The sequence below is a fragment of the Cebidichthys violaceus genome, unplaced genomic scaffold, assembly GCF_023349555.1.
Source record: "Cebidichthys violaceus isolate CVI_PGR_0920_01 unplaced genomic scaffold, fCebVio1.0.p SCAF_10, whole genome shotgun sequence".
Lineage (NCBI taxonomy): Eukaryota > Metazoa > Chordata > Actinopteri > Perciformes > Stichaeidae > Cebidichthys > Cebidichthys violaceus.
This window is the reverse complement of record NW_027176263.1, coordinates 8,100,088-8,117,226: the sequence shown is the minus strand read 5'-3', so window position 1 is coordinate 8,117,226 and position 17,139 is coordinate 8,100,088. Positions and strand designations below refer to the sequence as shown.

The 17,139-nt window shown below is 39.1% G+C and overlaps 1 protein-coding gene across 1 annotated transcript in view; it reads left to right on the top strand.

The window, feature by feature from the left end:
- The first annotated feature begins 1,378 nt into the window (after nucleotides 1-1,378).
- Nucleotides 1,379-17,139, top strand: part of lmbrd1 (LMBR1 domain containing 1) — a 51,444-nt gene continuing 35,683 nt past the window's right edge. Inside the window, exons 1-4 of the mRNA XM_068724147.1 lie at nucleotides 1,379-1,450; nucleotides 3,779-3,955; nucleotides 4,857-4,920; nucleotides 15,885-15,982. Of these exons, the coding sequence (XP_068580248.1) occupies nucleotides 1,385-1,450; nucleotides 3,779-3,955; nucleotides 4,857-4,920; nucleotides 15,885-15,982 (405 nt within the window). The 5' untranslated portion in view covers nucleotides 1,379-1,384. The remainder of the gene's footprint in view (nucleotides 1,451-3,778; nucleotides 3,956-4,856; nucleotides 4,921-15,884; nucleotides 15,983-17,139) is intronic.

Genomic DNA, 17,139 nt, shown 5'->3' with positions numbered 1-17,139 from the left:
ATACATGCATGGCCTTTAGGAATTCATGGTCCCTCTCAACATTAAGATGAGGAATATACAATTGGAAAGACCATAATATGTTTGTCAAGTAGCAGCAGGGATATCTGACAGAACCGATTATATTGTGAAAATTACTCATGAAACTGCGAATGGCTCATTAAATAAGTTATTTTTCCTTACTTATGATAGGACACGTACACATATTCCTAAAAGTGGAAATTTAAGCAAACATGTCAGGCATACAGTACAGAGTAAAGTAATTGCTGAAAAGTATTAAGAGACAAGTCAAAAAAGCCAACATAAACTTCAGGGGAAAAGTATATATTTAAGAGGCCAACACCAAGAAAGAAAACTGAAGGAAAAGAAGTCTAATGTATAGAAAGCAGATATATGCGCTTCATGAAACACACTGCAGTGAGCCAGGGCTCAGACAGCTGTGCTAATATGGAATTTTGCATTTGACTTGTTAACAATATGCATTTTACGAGAAATACACAATAATATCAGGGGACTACTACCTTCAGCACCAAAGACAGTGTCTGTTTGCTTGTGTGGGCCACTGGATAATTGATAGCGAGTATTACCCCAATGATCTGCTATACACATGGGAACGCAGCTACTGCACCCTAATTTACAGTGACCTACTTCTAGTTTTTCAACAAATTTAAAGCTCACTGTACCAGATAAGTTTTCCGGATATACTGGATGAATACTGAATGTCAGTTTAAGTGGCCTGTGTCCACCTGTCAGGCCATGTGCCAAATGGATACAATTGCCCCAGAAGTACTGCTTAGGTGAGCCAAATGTGCCTGTGTAAACATTTTATACAAAACATTTTCATCAGCTTACAAGTTATGATCTATTGCTTAATGAGAATACCTAACACTGTAAAATGCTTCTGATATGTTGATGCTATAAAAACACCAATCCAATTATAATAAAAGCCTATAGTAACAGTTATAACAGCATATTTGAAATGTAAGAACATTGTGCTGCTCATGCTTCTGTGGTTTTATAAGCCAAAGTTTTAGTTAATGCAATTTACTCATGGCATCTAAATACTTTTCCCCCTCACAGATGGTAGGGTATTATATGAAACGAATACGTCGAGGATAGCTGACCCTAAAATGTATTTGTCATCAGGCCAAAGGCGCTCAGCCTATATTGTATTGTTGGAATCTTCTGCTCCTGTATTGCCTCCCTGACCCGCCACCAGTGAAGCTATTCCATTCTACAGTTCACTAAACTGCTGGAACAGTGCAGCCCACACATATAGAGACAATATACACACACGGACACATCAACAGACGTCACGGCTGCTGCTCGCTCTCCGCCGTGGTGACGTCAACGGGAGCACGTGGCTTTGTTATTGCAGGAAGTGAAGATGGCGGATCAGCCGCTGCTCGCCGAGTCTGCGCTCGGGTGGTCTATTTTCGCCTGTGTACTGCTGGTAAGCGACTTTTGAAGTTTGTTTAGTCCGTTTCATCAAGTGTGTATTATTACACGAGTGTTTTGAGATGTTCCAGCCGGTGAAGCGGGTGCGTGGTAAAGGTATTACGTGTGTCAACGTCAACACTGGGCTCTGGATTGGTTTCAGCTAACATTAGCCATGACACAGTTTCAGGCTAGTGGCCATTGTAGTTTAGCTTACGTTTGTATACCAGACTATTAGAAGCAGGGGGATGGTGAAACGCCACTAAGGCGAGAATAGGAGGCCCGGTATTTTTACTTCATACAGAAAATGAACATCTCTGTTTAGATGTTTCTCGGTAACAGCGTCCAACTGTGCTGTGACGTAGTTAGGTTTCACCCACAAGGTTTTAAAATGCGCTTTACAAAAGTGACGGTCTCCCTTATAACCACGTTAGTGCTGCTGATAAAGCACATTCCACCACAGACGCTGCAAACACGCATACGTGTCACCTTTCCGTTCCTGCGAGTCATTATTTTTGACTCACTTAATGACTTCACTGGTAACGTGACTTGAACTAAATGGCGTGAAGTTGGTCAGCCAGGTAATCTGCTGCCCGGTTTAGCACTCATTATCTCAGCTGTCACTCAAGAGTCACGTGGCTAAATCAGAAGCAGAATAGAAGGATGCCGGGATGCCATTAAATTGCTCTACTTTCCTAACCCACCACACTAGCAACCCCTTCTATTTGAACAAACGTTTCAAATGCATCCTATTTAGATGCAAAGCCTGCGTCATTACCTGGCAAAACAAGCAGCCGGAGGCTTAAGGCTGCAGGCCTTTAATTGATCCTGTCTGTGAAAGGCAAGCCTTGATCTAAAGGGACTGGTTTTAGCAGTGTCCTCACTTCTTACTGCTTGTGTGCCTTGAATACGTCCTTGTCATTTTGGAGACCCTTATTTGCTCCTTTGTCTAATGAGTTTCCTGCCAGTTACAATAGCAATCCCCCTCTCTCTTTTTTTCTTCCTTTTTGCATGTTAAGTGGCAACATAATGCATCAGCAAATTCATGAATTTATTCAAAGTTGAAGACAAAAAGCTTTATTGCATAATTGTCTATTTTTGCTTCATATAAAAAAAGCCAACTTTGTGTTGTTTCCTGTGAGTGCTTAACAATGTTAGTGAGTCTGCATTCACTCACGTGCTGAGAGGACGAGGGGAGGGAGTGTGATATAATCAGATCTCTTGTTCTCTAGCACCTTTGGTTTGAGTAATTATTTTTGGCAATCAGCAACTGTTCAATAGACTAGAAATACAGCACAGCAACTGCGATCAATTTAAACTACACAAAGGTAGAGCTTTTTGCAGGGTGTTATATTGGATTGCATCATTTTTTACAGTTCTTCCAACCCCTGTGTGACAATTTAATAATTCTCTCAATGTATTAATTCCTTCAAATTATTTTATTTACCCAATCTTTCTGCGATTACGTAGACAAAAATTAAATTGTACCGTTTTAAGCTTTAGTTAAAGAACAGATGGGTTTCTGACCTAATGGGTCCAAGTCAACAAACACTGATGAAAAGTACACATATATGTACACTGTACACTCTGACTGCTTGTCTCTGATCAGGGAGGATATTACATCAGGTTGTAAATGACAGGAAGGATAGTAGGACTTCCAGGACTTCCTGTTGATTTCATCTTTTGCTTCCTGGTCAGTGACCTTTCATTCAAAAAATACAGTGTGTCAAGTATTCTACATTTCTGTGGTCCTGGAAACTCAGAAGTATGGATTTAGTAATAATTAGTTTTTATCTAACAGGGGCCATGCACAAAAACAAATAATCTCAAAATGAGTAAAGAGGATTTATGCCAGATTTAGCTATTATCAAATTCCATCTGAAGTACCTGGGCGGATACACACACAACAATCACCAGACTGCGGCAAAGTGTGAGAGCGGGTCATCCTTCAATCAGATGTTCGGCGGTTCGATTCCCCGGCTCTGCTAGTTCATGCCGATGTGTCCTTGGGCAAGACACTTAACCCCAAAACTGCACCAGCTGACTATGAGTGGGTAGATAGTCCTGATGGGCAGGTGGCACCGTGCATGGTAGCCCCTCCCATCAGTGTATGAATGGGTGAACGACATGTAGTGTGAAAGCACAAGTCCATTTACCATTGACTTGTACGTGAAGTCACTGGAAAGAGAAAAGTGACTCAAGTAAGATTTAGTTGTAATATTTTAGGCTATAAATTTAGATCTCTTTAGGCCAAATCATTTTTTTGCTGTCATATTGCAAATTGTTATTGTTCCTCATAATCGTTGTTTTAACTTGATTTCTAAATGTTTTTTTCTCTGTTCAGGTCATCCTGGCTTTCTGTTGGGTCTACATTCGTAAATTTCAAAGTCGGCAGGAGAGTGAAGTTGTTTCAACTATCACAGCAATATGTGCACTGGCCATTGCTTTGATAACTTCAGCACTTCTACCGGTGGATATATTCCTTGTCTCCTTCATGAAGTATCCCAATGGTACCTATAAGGTTAGTATCTGTTATGCTAACAGAGCCAGTAACATCAGTTTGAGGAATGGAGTTGTCCTGAGGCAGCTTTTAACTTTGCCGTGTAATTTTCTCAGAATTAGACAAAGTGGACATTGTTTTAGTCCAATCTAAAAGCTGAATGCGTTTTCTGGGCTCAGACTTTTTTTTTTTTTTTTTTGCAGTCATTGCATTTGCTTCTATCTATTTGAAGATTTAGCAGAGTGTGTAATAGCATCTCAATTTGAACAGCAGGTAATTTCCTTGTTTCTGTGGGTTGTGAGCTGCTCTGTGTTTTTTGTACCACTTAGTCATGGCCAAGATAGGCTGCGCATGTCAACTCATCAGGGACATAACCCTTTATTCATCCCTTATTCATTAATCAAACGGGATATTTTGGTGATCTCTTGATGATTATACTTTGTAATAAAACTAATTACTAATAAGCAAAGAGGCATGACAGCAAGTGGTGGCTTTTCTGATGAAATTTAGCCAAGTGTGAACAGAAAATGAAGAACACCTTTTTTTCTGATAGGAAAAGACCATTCAGGCATCTCTCATTGCAGTAAGAATCATGTTCCTGCAGAATTGGACATTTTATTTTAGGCTGTTACTCTTCAAATAATTACATTGTTTTTAATCTTTGTGCGGCTTCTGGAGAATTTGTTTCTAGAGTGAAATGCAAACTTATGGCGGACATTTTCCCACACCTGTGCTATGCATGAATACAAATAGATAAATACACCATACCTCCCTCTGTCTGTGTTAATTATCACACTATATTTTATACTTGTTAACTTTTTTTGTAATGATCGTAAATCTAATTGATGCCTGTTCTCTTTTGTTTTGCTGTTGAACTTAATTTGAATTCTTCACCATGGACTTTTCCTTTGCTGACATCCAGGAATGGGCATCAAACAATGAGACAAGAGGACAGATTGAAGACACTGTGCTGTACGGATATTACAGTAAGTGCATTATGTTAATACCTGTCTATGTGGGGTCATTTGTTGACAAAATAATAGCTAGAGAGGATTATTTACTGGCAAATTTAGAAGAAATGTATCTATTTCTCTGAATTAGCTCTTCTGTTTGAATTTTTTCTCTGAAATTGGCTGTTTTGCGATGAATGATTATAAGTGTGCTCCTTCATTCTGCTATGATATCAACCTTGGAAGCAATACGCAGAAACTTATTGGCTATTGACAAATATTATTTGTAGTGTTTATTCAAGTGCAAAACCATAACCTACACTAAAATAGATCAGGAATACTACTGGACTGACCTCTGCTGTGTAGAGAAGAGAAGCAAGTAAGCAGCAGTCAATGGTGTTTTTCAAAAAAATGTGAATCACAGCAACCACCAGAGGTCCTTGAGCATGCAGTCATAGATGAGCACACAAATTATTAGGCTGATGGGTCCAGGGATATGCAAGGTTAGCCATGGACAGACAGACAGAGTCACTCACATGCGCGCACGCACACACACATGACTAAACACAACCTCCTGCAAGTCGAGATGATGAACTACGTATAATGGGCAGTACTTTTGAAATAATAGAAAGCCCTTTTCACAGGGTGATGGTAATAGAAGACCGAGCAGGTATCACAGATATCAAACATTTACAGCGTTTCCGGGCAAAATGACTATTATGACCATTGAAATGAGTGGAATGTGTCAAATAGCAGGCAGCTTACATCAGTCAACTAAAGCTGTCAATAATAAATTCCATTTCCTGTTGCATATTAAGTGTTTTCATTGGGTGTGACAGTAGATGGAGCACACATACAGTATTCCCATCTCTATACTACCGGGGAACACGAGGTGAATGGTTTTCAGGACCTTCATATGAAGACATTCTAGAATCATTGATACTTTGGCCACTGTGTCTTAATGATGAGCAATATCACTCGCATCATTACTCCGTTTGCAGTTTATGTTTTGCATTTCTTGTACACAGCCAAAGTCTTCCTCCTTCATGTGAAGGTGGAGCAGGATAGAAAAAAGCCTGTGCTCACAGATCAAGTTCATGTTTACAATTTATTTTTTATTTTATTTTTTCTATAACCAGTAGTAAAGGAAAAACTCATATCCTTAAAGGCCACACACACCCATGGGCTATCTGCACAGGTGTTTTCATATATAGTGATTGACATTTGTCTGGTGCTGCTCCTGGTTTCACATTACACTTTTATCATTTTTAGTTGTTCATGAAATGTGGTCGCCTCATGTAATTTAAAGCACAGCTCAGCCCAGCTTCAGCCTGAGCAGAAGTCCAATTAACCAGAATAAGTGGAAACACCTGTGCAGGGCCTTTTTTTTTTTTAAAGCACGACAAACGTGTTGATGGACCCTTCTCAGAGCAGACATGTTGGCTTGTTGTAGCAGGAATTGATAACTGTAAAAAAGACTGCATTAGATTCATGTCAGGTACTTCCAGGGTTGAGTACTTAATGTGTACGCAGGCTCACTGCCGGGGCTTACTGGGATATATTTAATGAAACTGAGCCATCGTTAAAGAAATTACTTTCACCTGTGTATTTGCTGCAGTTTGAATGTATAGAAGTTAACCTTTGATATCGCCTTCTACAGGCAAGTAAGGACATAGCTGCTCAATGTTGACACTTGCGCCACCTACAGGTATCGAATGTGACGACTGATATTTCGGTAATTTGAAGTTTTAACGGTTTACTCTTTTATTACACGTTAAAGGATATAATAAATAAATGGGATGTGCCATTAATCCAGCTTGTGGCAGTAAAAAAAAGTTTGTTTTGAGAATTGATTACTGTTATTTAGAGATCGTTGCTCTCAACAGGCCTTCCCTGTTTAAATATGGGTTAGGTAAAAAGAAAATGACGGATGCACCGATCCAACTTTTTAAGTCCCAATACCTTGGCTTTGGGTATCAATCCGATATCAGTGTTTGATTACTAAGCTCTATGCGGAAGAGACTGGGATCATTCTTTTGTGTGTAAGGCAACATCAGGCTAGAATTCAACTTTGTAAAACAAAATATATCTAATAAATGCATAGATATACGTGTATTGAGTTATTATTTATTAAAATGATGGTATCCATCGATCCAGCTATTTGAGTATCGGATATCCGTTTGAAGTATTGGACATCTCTGGAAAAAAATGAAAGTTTGTCTTTTATTTTCTCTTTCAGGGATTCAGTCTCAGGGTTTGTTTAGAACCGTTGCGATCATTTCAGGGCTTGTGTTCCTCGACCTATTCAGCTTGGCAAAACAAAATGACAACAAACAAACACAGAACCAAGTAATCTCGATTTCTATTTTTTTTTTTTTTTTTCTTTTTCTTTTTCTGCAGAAGTCTAGCTACAGTGTTGCTTTCCAAGAACAACTCTTTACTGGCACTGGCAATTTGTTTTTGGCTTGAGGCAAACTGTGTTGTATCATTTGTAGGTTTGTCAAGCGTTCAGTCAGGCATCTTTGAGTTGTCCTGCACCATTCTCTAGCTACGAGCAGGTCCTGTCCCCATGGATCACTCCATAATTCCAGTATTTGAGTGCGGTTGCAAATCACGGGGACGGTATCTAGGCCGTTTGGCTGATAAATTCCTAACCGAGAGCTATTAGTTCTACCGGAATTTCTTCATGATTGTCATATTAAAGGAAAGCATGAGTTTGTTGTCTTTGTCGGTGGCAAATTCAGTCATGCCAAAGACACTAAATCACACGTTTTCTAACAGATGCTGCCTTAAAGTGCCTGTCAGCAACACTGTTATGTACCGTCTGTTCAGAAATGCCAAATGCAAGGAAGACAAGCTGTCTCCTTGCCCAGACAGCCCAATCAAAGAAACCACTTCCCCTCGTATAATGACACCAGAAAATTGGCTTTCACAGACCACGAACACTGCACGTGAATCCAGCATTCACCAATATGATTTCCTACACAAGATTAATTCTCTGTGTCACCAGCCATAGTTTGGATTAGACATCCCCTTCTAACAGAAACTTTTATAGAGACTTCCTAAATTAATAATCCTGTTGGCTTAGTCTTGGATGCGGGGCTGTTTCCCGCCAGTAGTTTAATTCATTTAATGGCCAAATTGCCTGGAAACCATGTTCGTGGTGCAACAGTTCAAGCTCCAGAAATTTGTCACACATGAAAGGAAGAAGGTTACGTAGTTGGTTTAGTAAAGTAGAACATTTGAGGGTGAATCTTTTGAGTGGTTGCTGAGCATCACGCAGCACTTCATTCATCATGCCTTGTCCTTTTACAGTCTTATTCCATATTGTGTGTTAAGTAGGCGTTATATTACAGACATAGTTTGTTAATACCATTCACAGAAACTGCATTTTATTTTATTCATTTAAAAGAAATCTACCAAGACATTCCAGGAGTATGCATTCTAGGAGCTAGGAGAGGGACAGGAGAGAGGCTTGAAAGAGTTGGCTACCTGCCTCTAGCACGCATCTGTGTGATCACAGCTCCGGGAGTGTGTGCTGCAGAATCATCTACCTGCCAATTTGTTGCGGTCTTGCAACCTTTGGCTGTTGATAAGGAGGGTTGAAGTGCTTGTAAAACAGTCTAAAATACAAAGATCTGAGCCTTCTGGATGTAATTGATATCGTGCCTTGGATATAAGTTCCTCAAAGCACATATTGGGAATACAGTTAAGGTGCATTTTAAATAATGCAAATGCATTCTGAGCTTAGGGATGCCAGCTAACATGATGATATATTATAATAGCATATATTGAGTGAAATTGTTACACATTTAAATACGTACTTTACATACTAAGTAAAATGGTGCACATTCATGATGCATATGTTTGTGAAGATGACAGTTTGAGAGGACTGTAAGTCTTTGCTGAAGAAGATATGATAATCTATTCTTCCTTTAAGTCTCTTTAAGCATCCTGTTGTTCCTGAAGAATCAGGGAAGGGACTCTTTCCTCTCTCCTTTCTGAGGGGCATTGCTTTTTTATTTGCCAGTAGGTGGAGACCAAGCTCCACGTGTGTCTCCTTCCAAATCTAACCTTTAAAGTTGGATTTTCTTTAAAGCCACATTTGACAGCGCTGTCACTGAATAACTGCAGGTTTGAAATGGAGATCTCCTATTTCCTCCACTTAGACATGTTTTTCTTTAAGGTGACTGACTTGCATTCAGTCAGTGGTGATCACAGTTAATAAGCATGTACAGTGATTTTAAGATGCATCTGCAGTATTTAGTTGATTTGTGGAACCATTTGATGGCCTTACATAGCTGTCATTTGGTGAATTTCTGTCAGTAGTTGGTTCAGATATGTACATTTTTCTCTGGACATGGATTGTTACTTTTGTACCAGATTTGTATTAATTTTTAGAATCCACACAATTATTCATAATGTGTAGGAGTGGATGATATTGTGGTATTTATAGGTTATTTTGCACCCTTTTTGTTTATTAAACTGCATGTGTGTTTATTTTTGAAGCACGATCAATTTCTGTGAAATCTCACAGTTGCTCAGACTCCTTTTCTTGTGAAGGCTACACTACCAGCAACATCAGAAGTAGGTCAAGTAAATGCATTTCAGTTGTGTTACATCTCACACAGATACAAGCATGCATGTATGAGCGCATGAGGATAGTAAGTTGCATCAGAATGCATTTTGAGAGTACCTGTGATGAAGAGATAACTGCTGCATCAGAACGCAACTGCGATGCCGAAAAACAGGAAGTGAAATGTTACTTATTGGCTGTAGAGAATAAAGCTTGTTGATACATTTTACACAGTGTAATATCAGATACACACCTTCAGAGGATGCACACGTTTGGAACTGAAACACCCACTTCCTTTTAGAGCCCAAATAGCTTTTTGTGATCTTTGATGAACCCTAAGTTTGTAAAAGCCCAGCCTTTCAATTCCAGCCTCTGTCCATTTATACATTTCCTTGAACTGCTTAGTACTTCAAAGCAGTGATGCATAAGGCCCTTAAGCAACAGGGCAAAATACCCCTGGGACCTTTAAATAAGTCATTGGCTCTCTCTCTCTGCCTTTTTAATGCCATTTGTAGGGGAGAAGTTAGAGAGGATGCAATCCTCTTGTAAATATTCTGCAAGTACTTTGTTTTTGTCTGGGATTCTTGTCCACCCAGCCTACATGTGCTGACTCAATCTTGGAGGAAAGTGGTAGTCTGGTGCTTCTTGTAAGAGCATTCTGAAAACATTGACAAGTTTTATTTTGAAGGGCAGTTCGATAAGAACATAGTCCAGCGTGCATAAGAAACAAAAGACACTTTTCTTGCCACTATGTGCAAAAAACCACAAAGGATAGCTCTTCACTTCTAAGATGGCGTCGTCTCGGAAGTGCTCTGTCAGCACTTTAGCTGTAGTTCTGTTAGCGTTGTTAGCACAGTTAGCTGTGAGCCGCCGTCTCAGCCGTTGCCATGTTGAGAACTGTACAAATCGTGAACATACAGCCTAATACCTGTTAATCAATTAATTTAATACTATAATGCTAAAGCATTATACAGCCTTCACCAAAGCTGTGTTGAGTGAGTGAACACCTCTCTAACTGTTACAGTAAATATGTTTTAACAAGGTAACTCATTGATGGACGTTTCTGGCAACTGATCTTTGAAAGGAAAATGATTTTATCTGGACTCCAATGAAGACGAGGTCAATCTCTCAGGCTCCAAAGTTGGTTTTATTAAAAGCAGCTCTATTACAATTCATCATAAACGTCCCCAGTATTTCACAAAGACCCTATAAGAAGACAAGATGGTGAAAACTCAATCTGAATGCAGCCATTTTTCTTTTCTTATATGTATTAATTTTAACATTTCCCGTTTTACTACTCAGTAACATGTAAATGTGTGGATTTGACTCGTCAAAATACAGTTAAAAAAAATAAATGACAAAATCTCTGCACACTTAAGAAGAAACGAGTAGGCGTTAACGTGCTGCATGTTAGAAGTCATCTCTTTTCAAGGCAGGATTAAGTCTCCTCTCTGCTCACCTGACAGTCCTCATGTTATTTACAACGGGTCGAGGCATGCTCGTGTATTTAAGCGCAGATGTAAGCTGTGATGTTCAACACTGAGAGGTCTCTACAAATCCCACACAAACATGTCTTTTACTCGCAAGTTCACTCGTCAACCACCTCTTTTACTTTGATATTGGGCTGCTACTGTTTTTTTTTTAGTCATATATCTTCAACCAGATATAGCATGGTGCAGCATGAAACAATAGCAAAATGTTGGTTGTGAAATAATGTTCAGTGCACACTGGTCTTTTAGCTCAGGAACCAACTGATAATGCGACGCATTAAGATGTTGTTCATATGAAGAAGTTCTTCTGTATCAGCTCACTATTCATATCCTTCAAGGCTCGTCTTTGAAATTGATGGTCCCCACTTCCTGCAGCAATGCACGAGGAGCCCTGTGGAGTCTATTTGTCCTATAGTGGGTATACGGGGGCTTCTTTTCAACCAAACACAATATGCTGTTGAGCTGTGAAGTGAAACAAAATCATGGAATATGACAACAGGATGTTTCATTTTGGTGACAGCTCATTGTCACAAGCAGATGGCAACAAACTAGAGTAGCATGCGGCTGGATGCTAGAGATTCTACATAAGCTCTAGGTTTCCACATAGAAGTCTGGAGTTGGGTTCATCACTTGCTGCCATCTTATAAGTAATGTTTGGAGTCAATAAATGTTAAAACATCTGAATTCTAGAGATTTGTTTCAAGAGTCTGTTGGTCAGATAATGCAAGCTTCCTTTCTTCTCTGGATAGTGTAGAGATGTCTCAACATGTGTGTTCTTACTGTCATACATGACTTTGCCATGACATGGGTTAAATAGTAGAAAAAACAATTCTAGAAATAGGGTTATATAATAGTTTGTTTTTGCTCTCTGTCAAGTAATTTGAGTTTGATATTAAAATACTAATAATTGAACCTACATTTGCATACTCCTACATACGCATGTGGATGTGGCCCTGCTCTTTCTTGGTTGTATACTGATTGTAAACGTAGTTAAAAGCAGCAATTACAGAGAGCCTTGGTAGCCAAAACAGAGCGCGTTCCACGCAACTGCAAAGTCTCTGGTTCCATTCCAGCCGTGGGACCTTTCTCCAGTCTGCCTCTACACTGTCCTTCGCCCAATGAAAGCAAAATAAAGCCCAAAAAACTGCATTTAAGTGGCTTTAAGAACGACTCCAAAACATACTCGCAGCAATGAGCCTTGATAATCCATCTTATCAAGTTCCTTTGACTTGAATGTTGGCAAACGTGTGTTTACTCACTCATCCAACACAAGCGGAGCAACACGGGCATCACATTTGAATTCCTTCATATTTTAATACTTAATATTCACTTGTGTTTTATCCCATGTTAGCCCCCTTCCCAAAAAAAAAAAAAAAATAGCCTTCCCTGATTTTGACTGAAAATGAGAGTGCTAGCTCAGAGTGTCATCGCTTTCAGCAAGTGTCTGTACAGACATATATTTTCATCAGTCTCTGGAGTCCTTTTGTTAGAGTCGGTGTTCCTGTGCGAAATCTCCCCTGGCATTTAATTTTCCCCAAAAAATGTAATAGATTTTGCCTGTCTGCCAGGGACAGGAGTCCAGGTGCTAATGTCTCTGTGGAGAGCCACAGTAAGGTGAGGACACGGCTCTAATGTTCCTCATTAGGAGTGAAACTACTGCTTTGATTGAGAGCCTGTAATAGTTATAATTGTTGTAAACTGCCACAAATGATTATTAAAATATAATGAGCTATTGACTACTGCCTGTGTGGATGTCCTTGCGTTATTTCCCCAGCTGGCACTCCATTGGTATGTGAAGGCTTTTATGGCCACCTCTCCCAAAAAACTTTCAAAATATGTTTTCTTTAATTTGTTTTTTGCTTCCCCATACGAGTAAATTGGGGTCCATGCTATATTTGAACACAAGAGCTATATAAAGTGTGGAGGGAGGACGATCAATTATTCATCCTGCGCTCTCTGTCGAGGGGATAAATGTGCTAAACTTCCATCCCTGGTCAGGCCTTCTTCCCAGTACAAGATCTGCTCAGAGAGTAATGGATGATGCGTGGTAAAGCAATATGACCTATTCTCTCAGTATGTTAATATTCATGGTGTTATGATTAATATCACCCAATGCTGCATACTGTGCAGGGCTTGCATTTTATTGGCTCCTAGCGTCATCCTAAACTCGGCTTTCCCGGCTGTAAATGAGTGTAAATGGATACGTTAGTGGAGCAATGAGCATGTGCTTATTGAAAGTAATGCCTTGTCACAATCACAGCTGGCAAAAAGCAAGCCACTACTCCAATGACATTCATTTGTCTGCAGGAGAGAGAGCATTTTGGGAAATATAGTCCTACTCACAGGGGGGGTATGTTGGTACTTGCTCGAGGCTGTGCAGTCTTGACTGATATGGAGCGCTTGTTTGTACGTTGAAGTTGAAGTGTGGTGGATTAAATGTTTATCAAGACCAAATTTTTTGTCAGTTTACAATTGTGTAGTTTATCGTGCTATAATGGCACAGTTTAGGGCACATATTCAGTTGTTGTGTCTTCTGTGTAGTCCTAAATCTCTTATACCATAATGGTTCTATGTTTTGATTGTGTTTAATTCAGCTGACTTAACACAACATGTCTGAAAAGCAGCAACATTTATGTAGTTGTAGCTGTTTTCCTCTGTGCACATTGTTTTTATTTGGCATCCCAATGTGACGTGCACTAATGATTCACATTACCACCTCAAGGAGGCGTGTTGGGCTGTGCCAGCCATGTTGTGGAGCACATCTTTGTGACATGCTTCTCTTTGGGTTATTTTGGGGTCATCTGGGCTGTCTTCACCAACATCCATTTGCTGCAGAGAGAAAAGCCCCCAGCTTGAAACAGCATATCTCTATTTAAGTGTTTTTGCCTCACCTCCGCTCTATGAATTTCTAATGCATTTTGGATTCTTGTACAGAAGGAAACAAAAAAACAAAAAACAAAAAAAGGCTTGGATGAGAGAAAAGTGAGCTCTTTCACCAGGGACGGGTGTATTGCGTCCACCGTGTCCGTTCATACAGAAGATCAACGGCTCTAGTGAACGGAACCCGTTTTTCTATTGCGGTGGTCCACATTGAAGTGGGACTGATGATTACCTGCTTTGTGAGTGTGGCCCAAAGCAATATTAAACACACCAGTGATACTGAAGGATCATGTGTTGAAATACAAATGCCTTTTTGAATCAGTTGCTCAGTGCTCTGGATTACAATCAGAAAAGAAGCGGCAACATTTTTCATTTGCTCCAAACACTCCCAGTAGTATTATTAACCGGCTTTTACAGATGGCACATAAAAAAGAAAACAGCCGTATAAAGACTGCTTTTAATGAAGTGGCTTGCAATTGTAATCCATGGTTGTAGTGTGGCTTTGGTCCACCTTTTGTCCCAAGATGAAGTGAAGTCGATCGAATCATTCAACCTGGGAAGTCTTGTCAAACACCATTTTTAAACTTTGATAGCTGGTTAACAACAACATCTGCATGTGTTAAACAAGCAGCAGACCCAAAGGATCAGCAGGAATACATTTACTAGCTTCATAATCTACTAAATAAAACAACCACTATCATAAATCAACGTACTGGTGGGAGAGTGCAGAGACCATCATACATGTTTCTATTTAATAAAGATGTATAACTTTTTTGGCCAAATTTAACAGAACTATCTAGTTCTCACTAGATAACTCAATATTAATTCTATAGCGCACTGCTACTGTCCTGCATACATTGTATCTCTTGTACTGTCTTGAAACAATAGAGAACAAAAAGCCTATAAAACACCATTAATAATAATTATTTTAGAACAACTTCTAGAGCTATACAATGCTTTGCTTAACAAATCAATTCAGTCACCTTTAATATTCCTACATAAAGCTCTGCAAGGTGATGGACCTCTCATAAAAACCCATCTTTGTTCCAAACACGTCATACATTATGATTTATAATGCCCAAACTTCCGCTGTACATTTCTTCTATGGTAAACTGCCTCTGATGGAAGCCTGCCCCGAGCTTCCTCAGGGATCATTTCTTTGGGGTTGGAGGTTGGGAAGAAGCCATTAGCGCCCCCGGCCTGGTTTGCTCCCGGTCCCTCGCAAAACTTTTACAGGTTTGTAGGTGAGATCAAAATGAAGGCAGCGTTCCAAGATGCGTTTGGTCCCAGCTAGGTGCTGGAAGTAAGGGGTATACAGTGGGGGAGGGGCCATTGGCCCTTGCTCTCTGGTGGTTTATATTAGTTGTTGTGATTTGTCAACGCCTTTTTTTTCTTTAACCACCCTGGGTGTCTACTTTTACTTTCAGCTACGGGAATTGCAGACGCACCATATCTGTTGTTTTCCTTATTAAGTAGCAGGACATGTCTGCCTAAAAGTGCATCATTATGAAGGTATATGATTGTTGTGAATAATGTAAAAGTATTTTTACATATATTGTTAATTCATTCATATTACACATGTCCAACTGCCCAAAGCGTCAACTGACACAAAATGACAACTTAAGATAATGCCTAATAGTCACCCATGTGACATTAAAAACAAACAACCACTGGTGCTCTGCAGTGTTTCGGCACGAGACAAATTAACTATCATATATTAAGTAATATATGACAGCTTGAAGAGAGAGTGAAAATTACAAATGTGATGTGCACCATTACAAACATTTATTTATGGATGACTGAATGTAAGTTACTTATTGTTTCACTGTGGTATCAATGTTTCTGGAACAATTAATAAGTGATTCCTGGCCTAGATTTATCCCTTTTTTAAGGAACGGGGTCATATTGTCGGAAGAAATTCTTTGGCTTTCAACTCTGACTGCTGAATGATGTTTTTAAATTGTCACAACTGCTGTTAGAATAAATAAAGGGGAAATTAAAGCATATTCTTTGACTAATTCTCGGATTTCATTTCTTCTTTTGTGTCCATACAGCACTTTACTCCATCATCCTGTTCTGTGTCTTCCTCTGGATCCCCTTTGTTTATTTCTACTACGAAGAAAGGGACGACGACAACGTGAACAGATGCTCGGTGAGAATGCACCCTTCTTCGTCTACACGGTACTTTAGCTGCTTACATGCAGTTCTGAAGAATTCAAATTTCATTCAGATGATTCATGTGCGGCCGACCAATTTGTTCATGCAACATGTCTTGAGGTTGTTTCAGTTGAACTTCCCAGCCAGCTTAAGGCAACGTGAACGCATGTGATCGCACCCATTTTAACATTCTACATGAGGAACAATGATAGCAAATGTCCATCCTTTCAATTTTTATTTACCCAAATCTTTAAACACGGCATGAACCTTCACAATACACTCAAATCAGATTTTATCAGCACGGTGCATGACGGATTATATGTTTCTTCAGTCATTTTGTTGTAATATCTGTAATGTCTGATGTTTGTTTGTTTTTTGTATTTGGTGCCCTGCTACTGAAGAAAAAACATTATTTTTATAGATGAAATGACAAACATGAATGTAAACCTGAAACTAGTTCATCAGTCATCTCTTTGTATAATACATTAGTATGGTCAAATCTGTCCTATGGTAGAATATAACTTGTTCATCTGACTATCTAGTAAATTGTAATCTTTTTGAATGTTCAGAAGGGAAATAAACATAGATTGTGTTTAAAATTTTAAGTTTTAATAATTGTTATTTTTAATAATAGTGTCTGACTGATTTGTCAAGGTCCTATTATTAACTTAGTTTAATTTTTCTTATGCAAATCAACATACAAAAGTACAATATTTACCCCGTAGTGAAGGATACTGTATAGATTTGTTTTGACCACTTGTGCTGCTGCAGAATAAGTTCTGTATTCTTCTGAATTTTTTTATATATTTTTATAAATGCTGGTTGAATGAGGAAATGTAGGCCATGAAGATACAGACAATGCACTTGTAATGTGTTTGTGTTTACAATAAAAGCCTAAATAAGCTACTCAAGCTTAAAAAAATCCAAGGGGGAAAAAAAAGAATTACAATGCATTTCTATTTAAATGATATATTGTGGCAGTAAAAGGAGTCCCATTGTCAAACTTTTTTTGTTTGACAAAAATATAGGCTGCATATTGTCACCTGGAATTTGACAAATTGACATCCCTATCTTTTAAAAGTCTTTTTAGTGAGCGATGTACCAAACACCAGCGAACACATAGTGCCTTTTCTCCTTTTCCGTGTGTCAGTT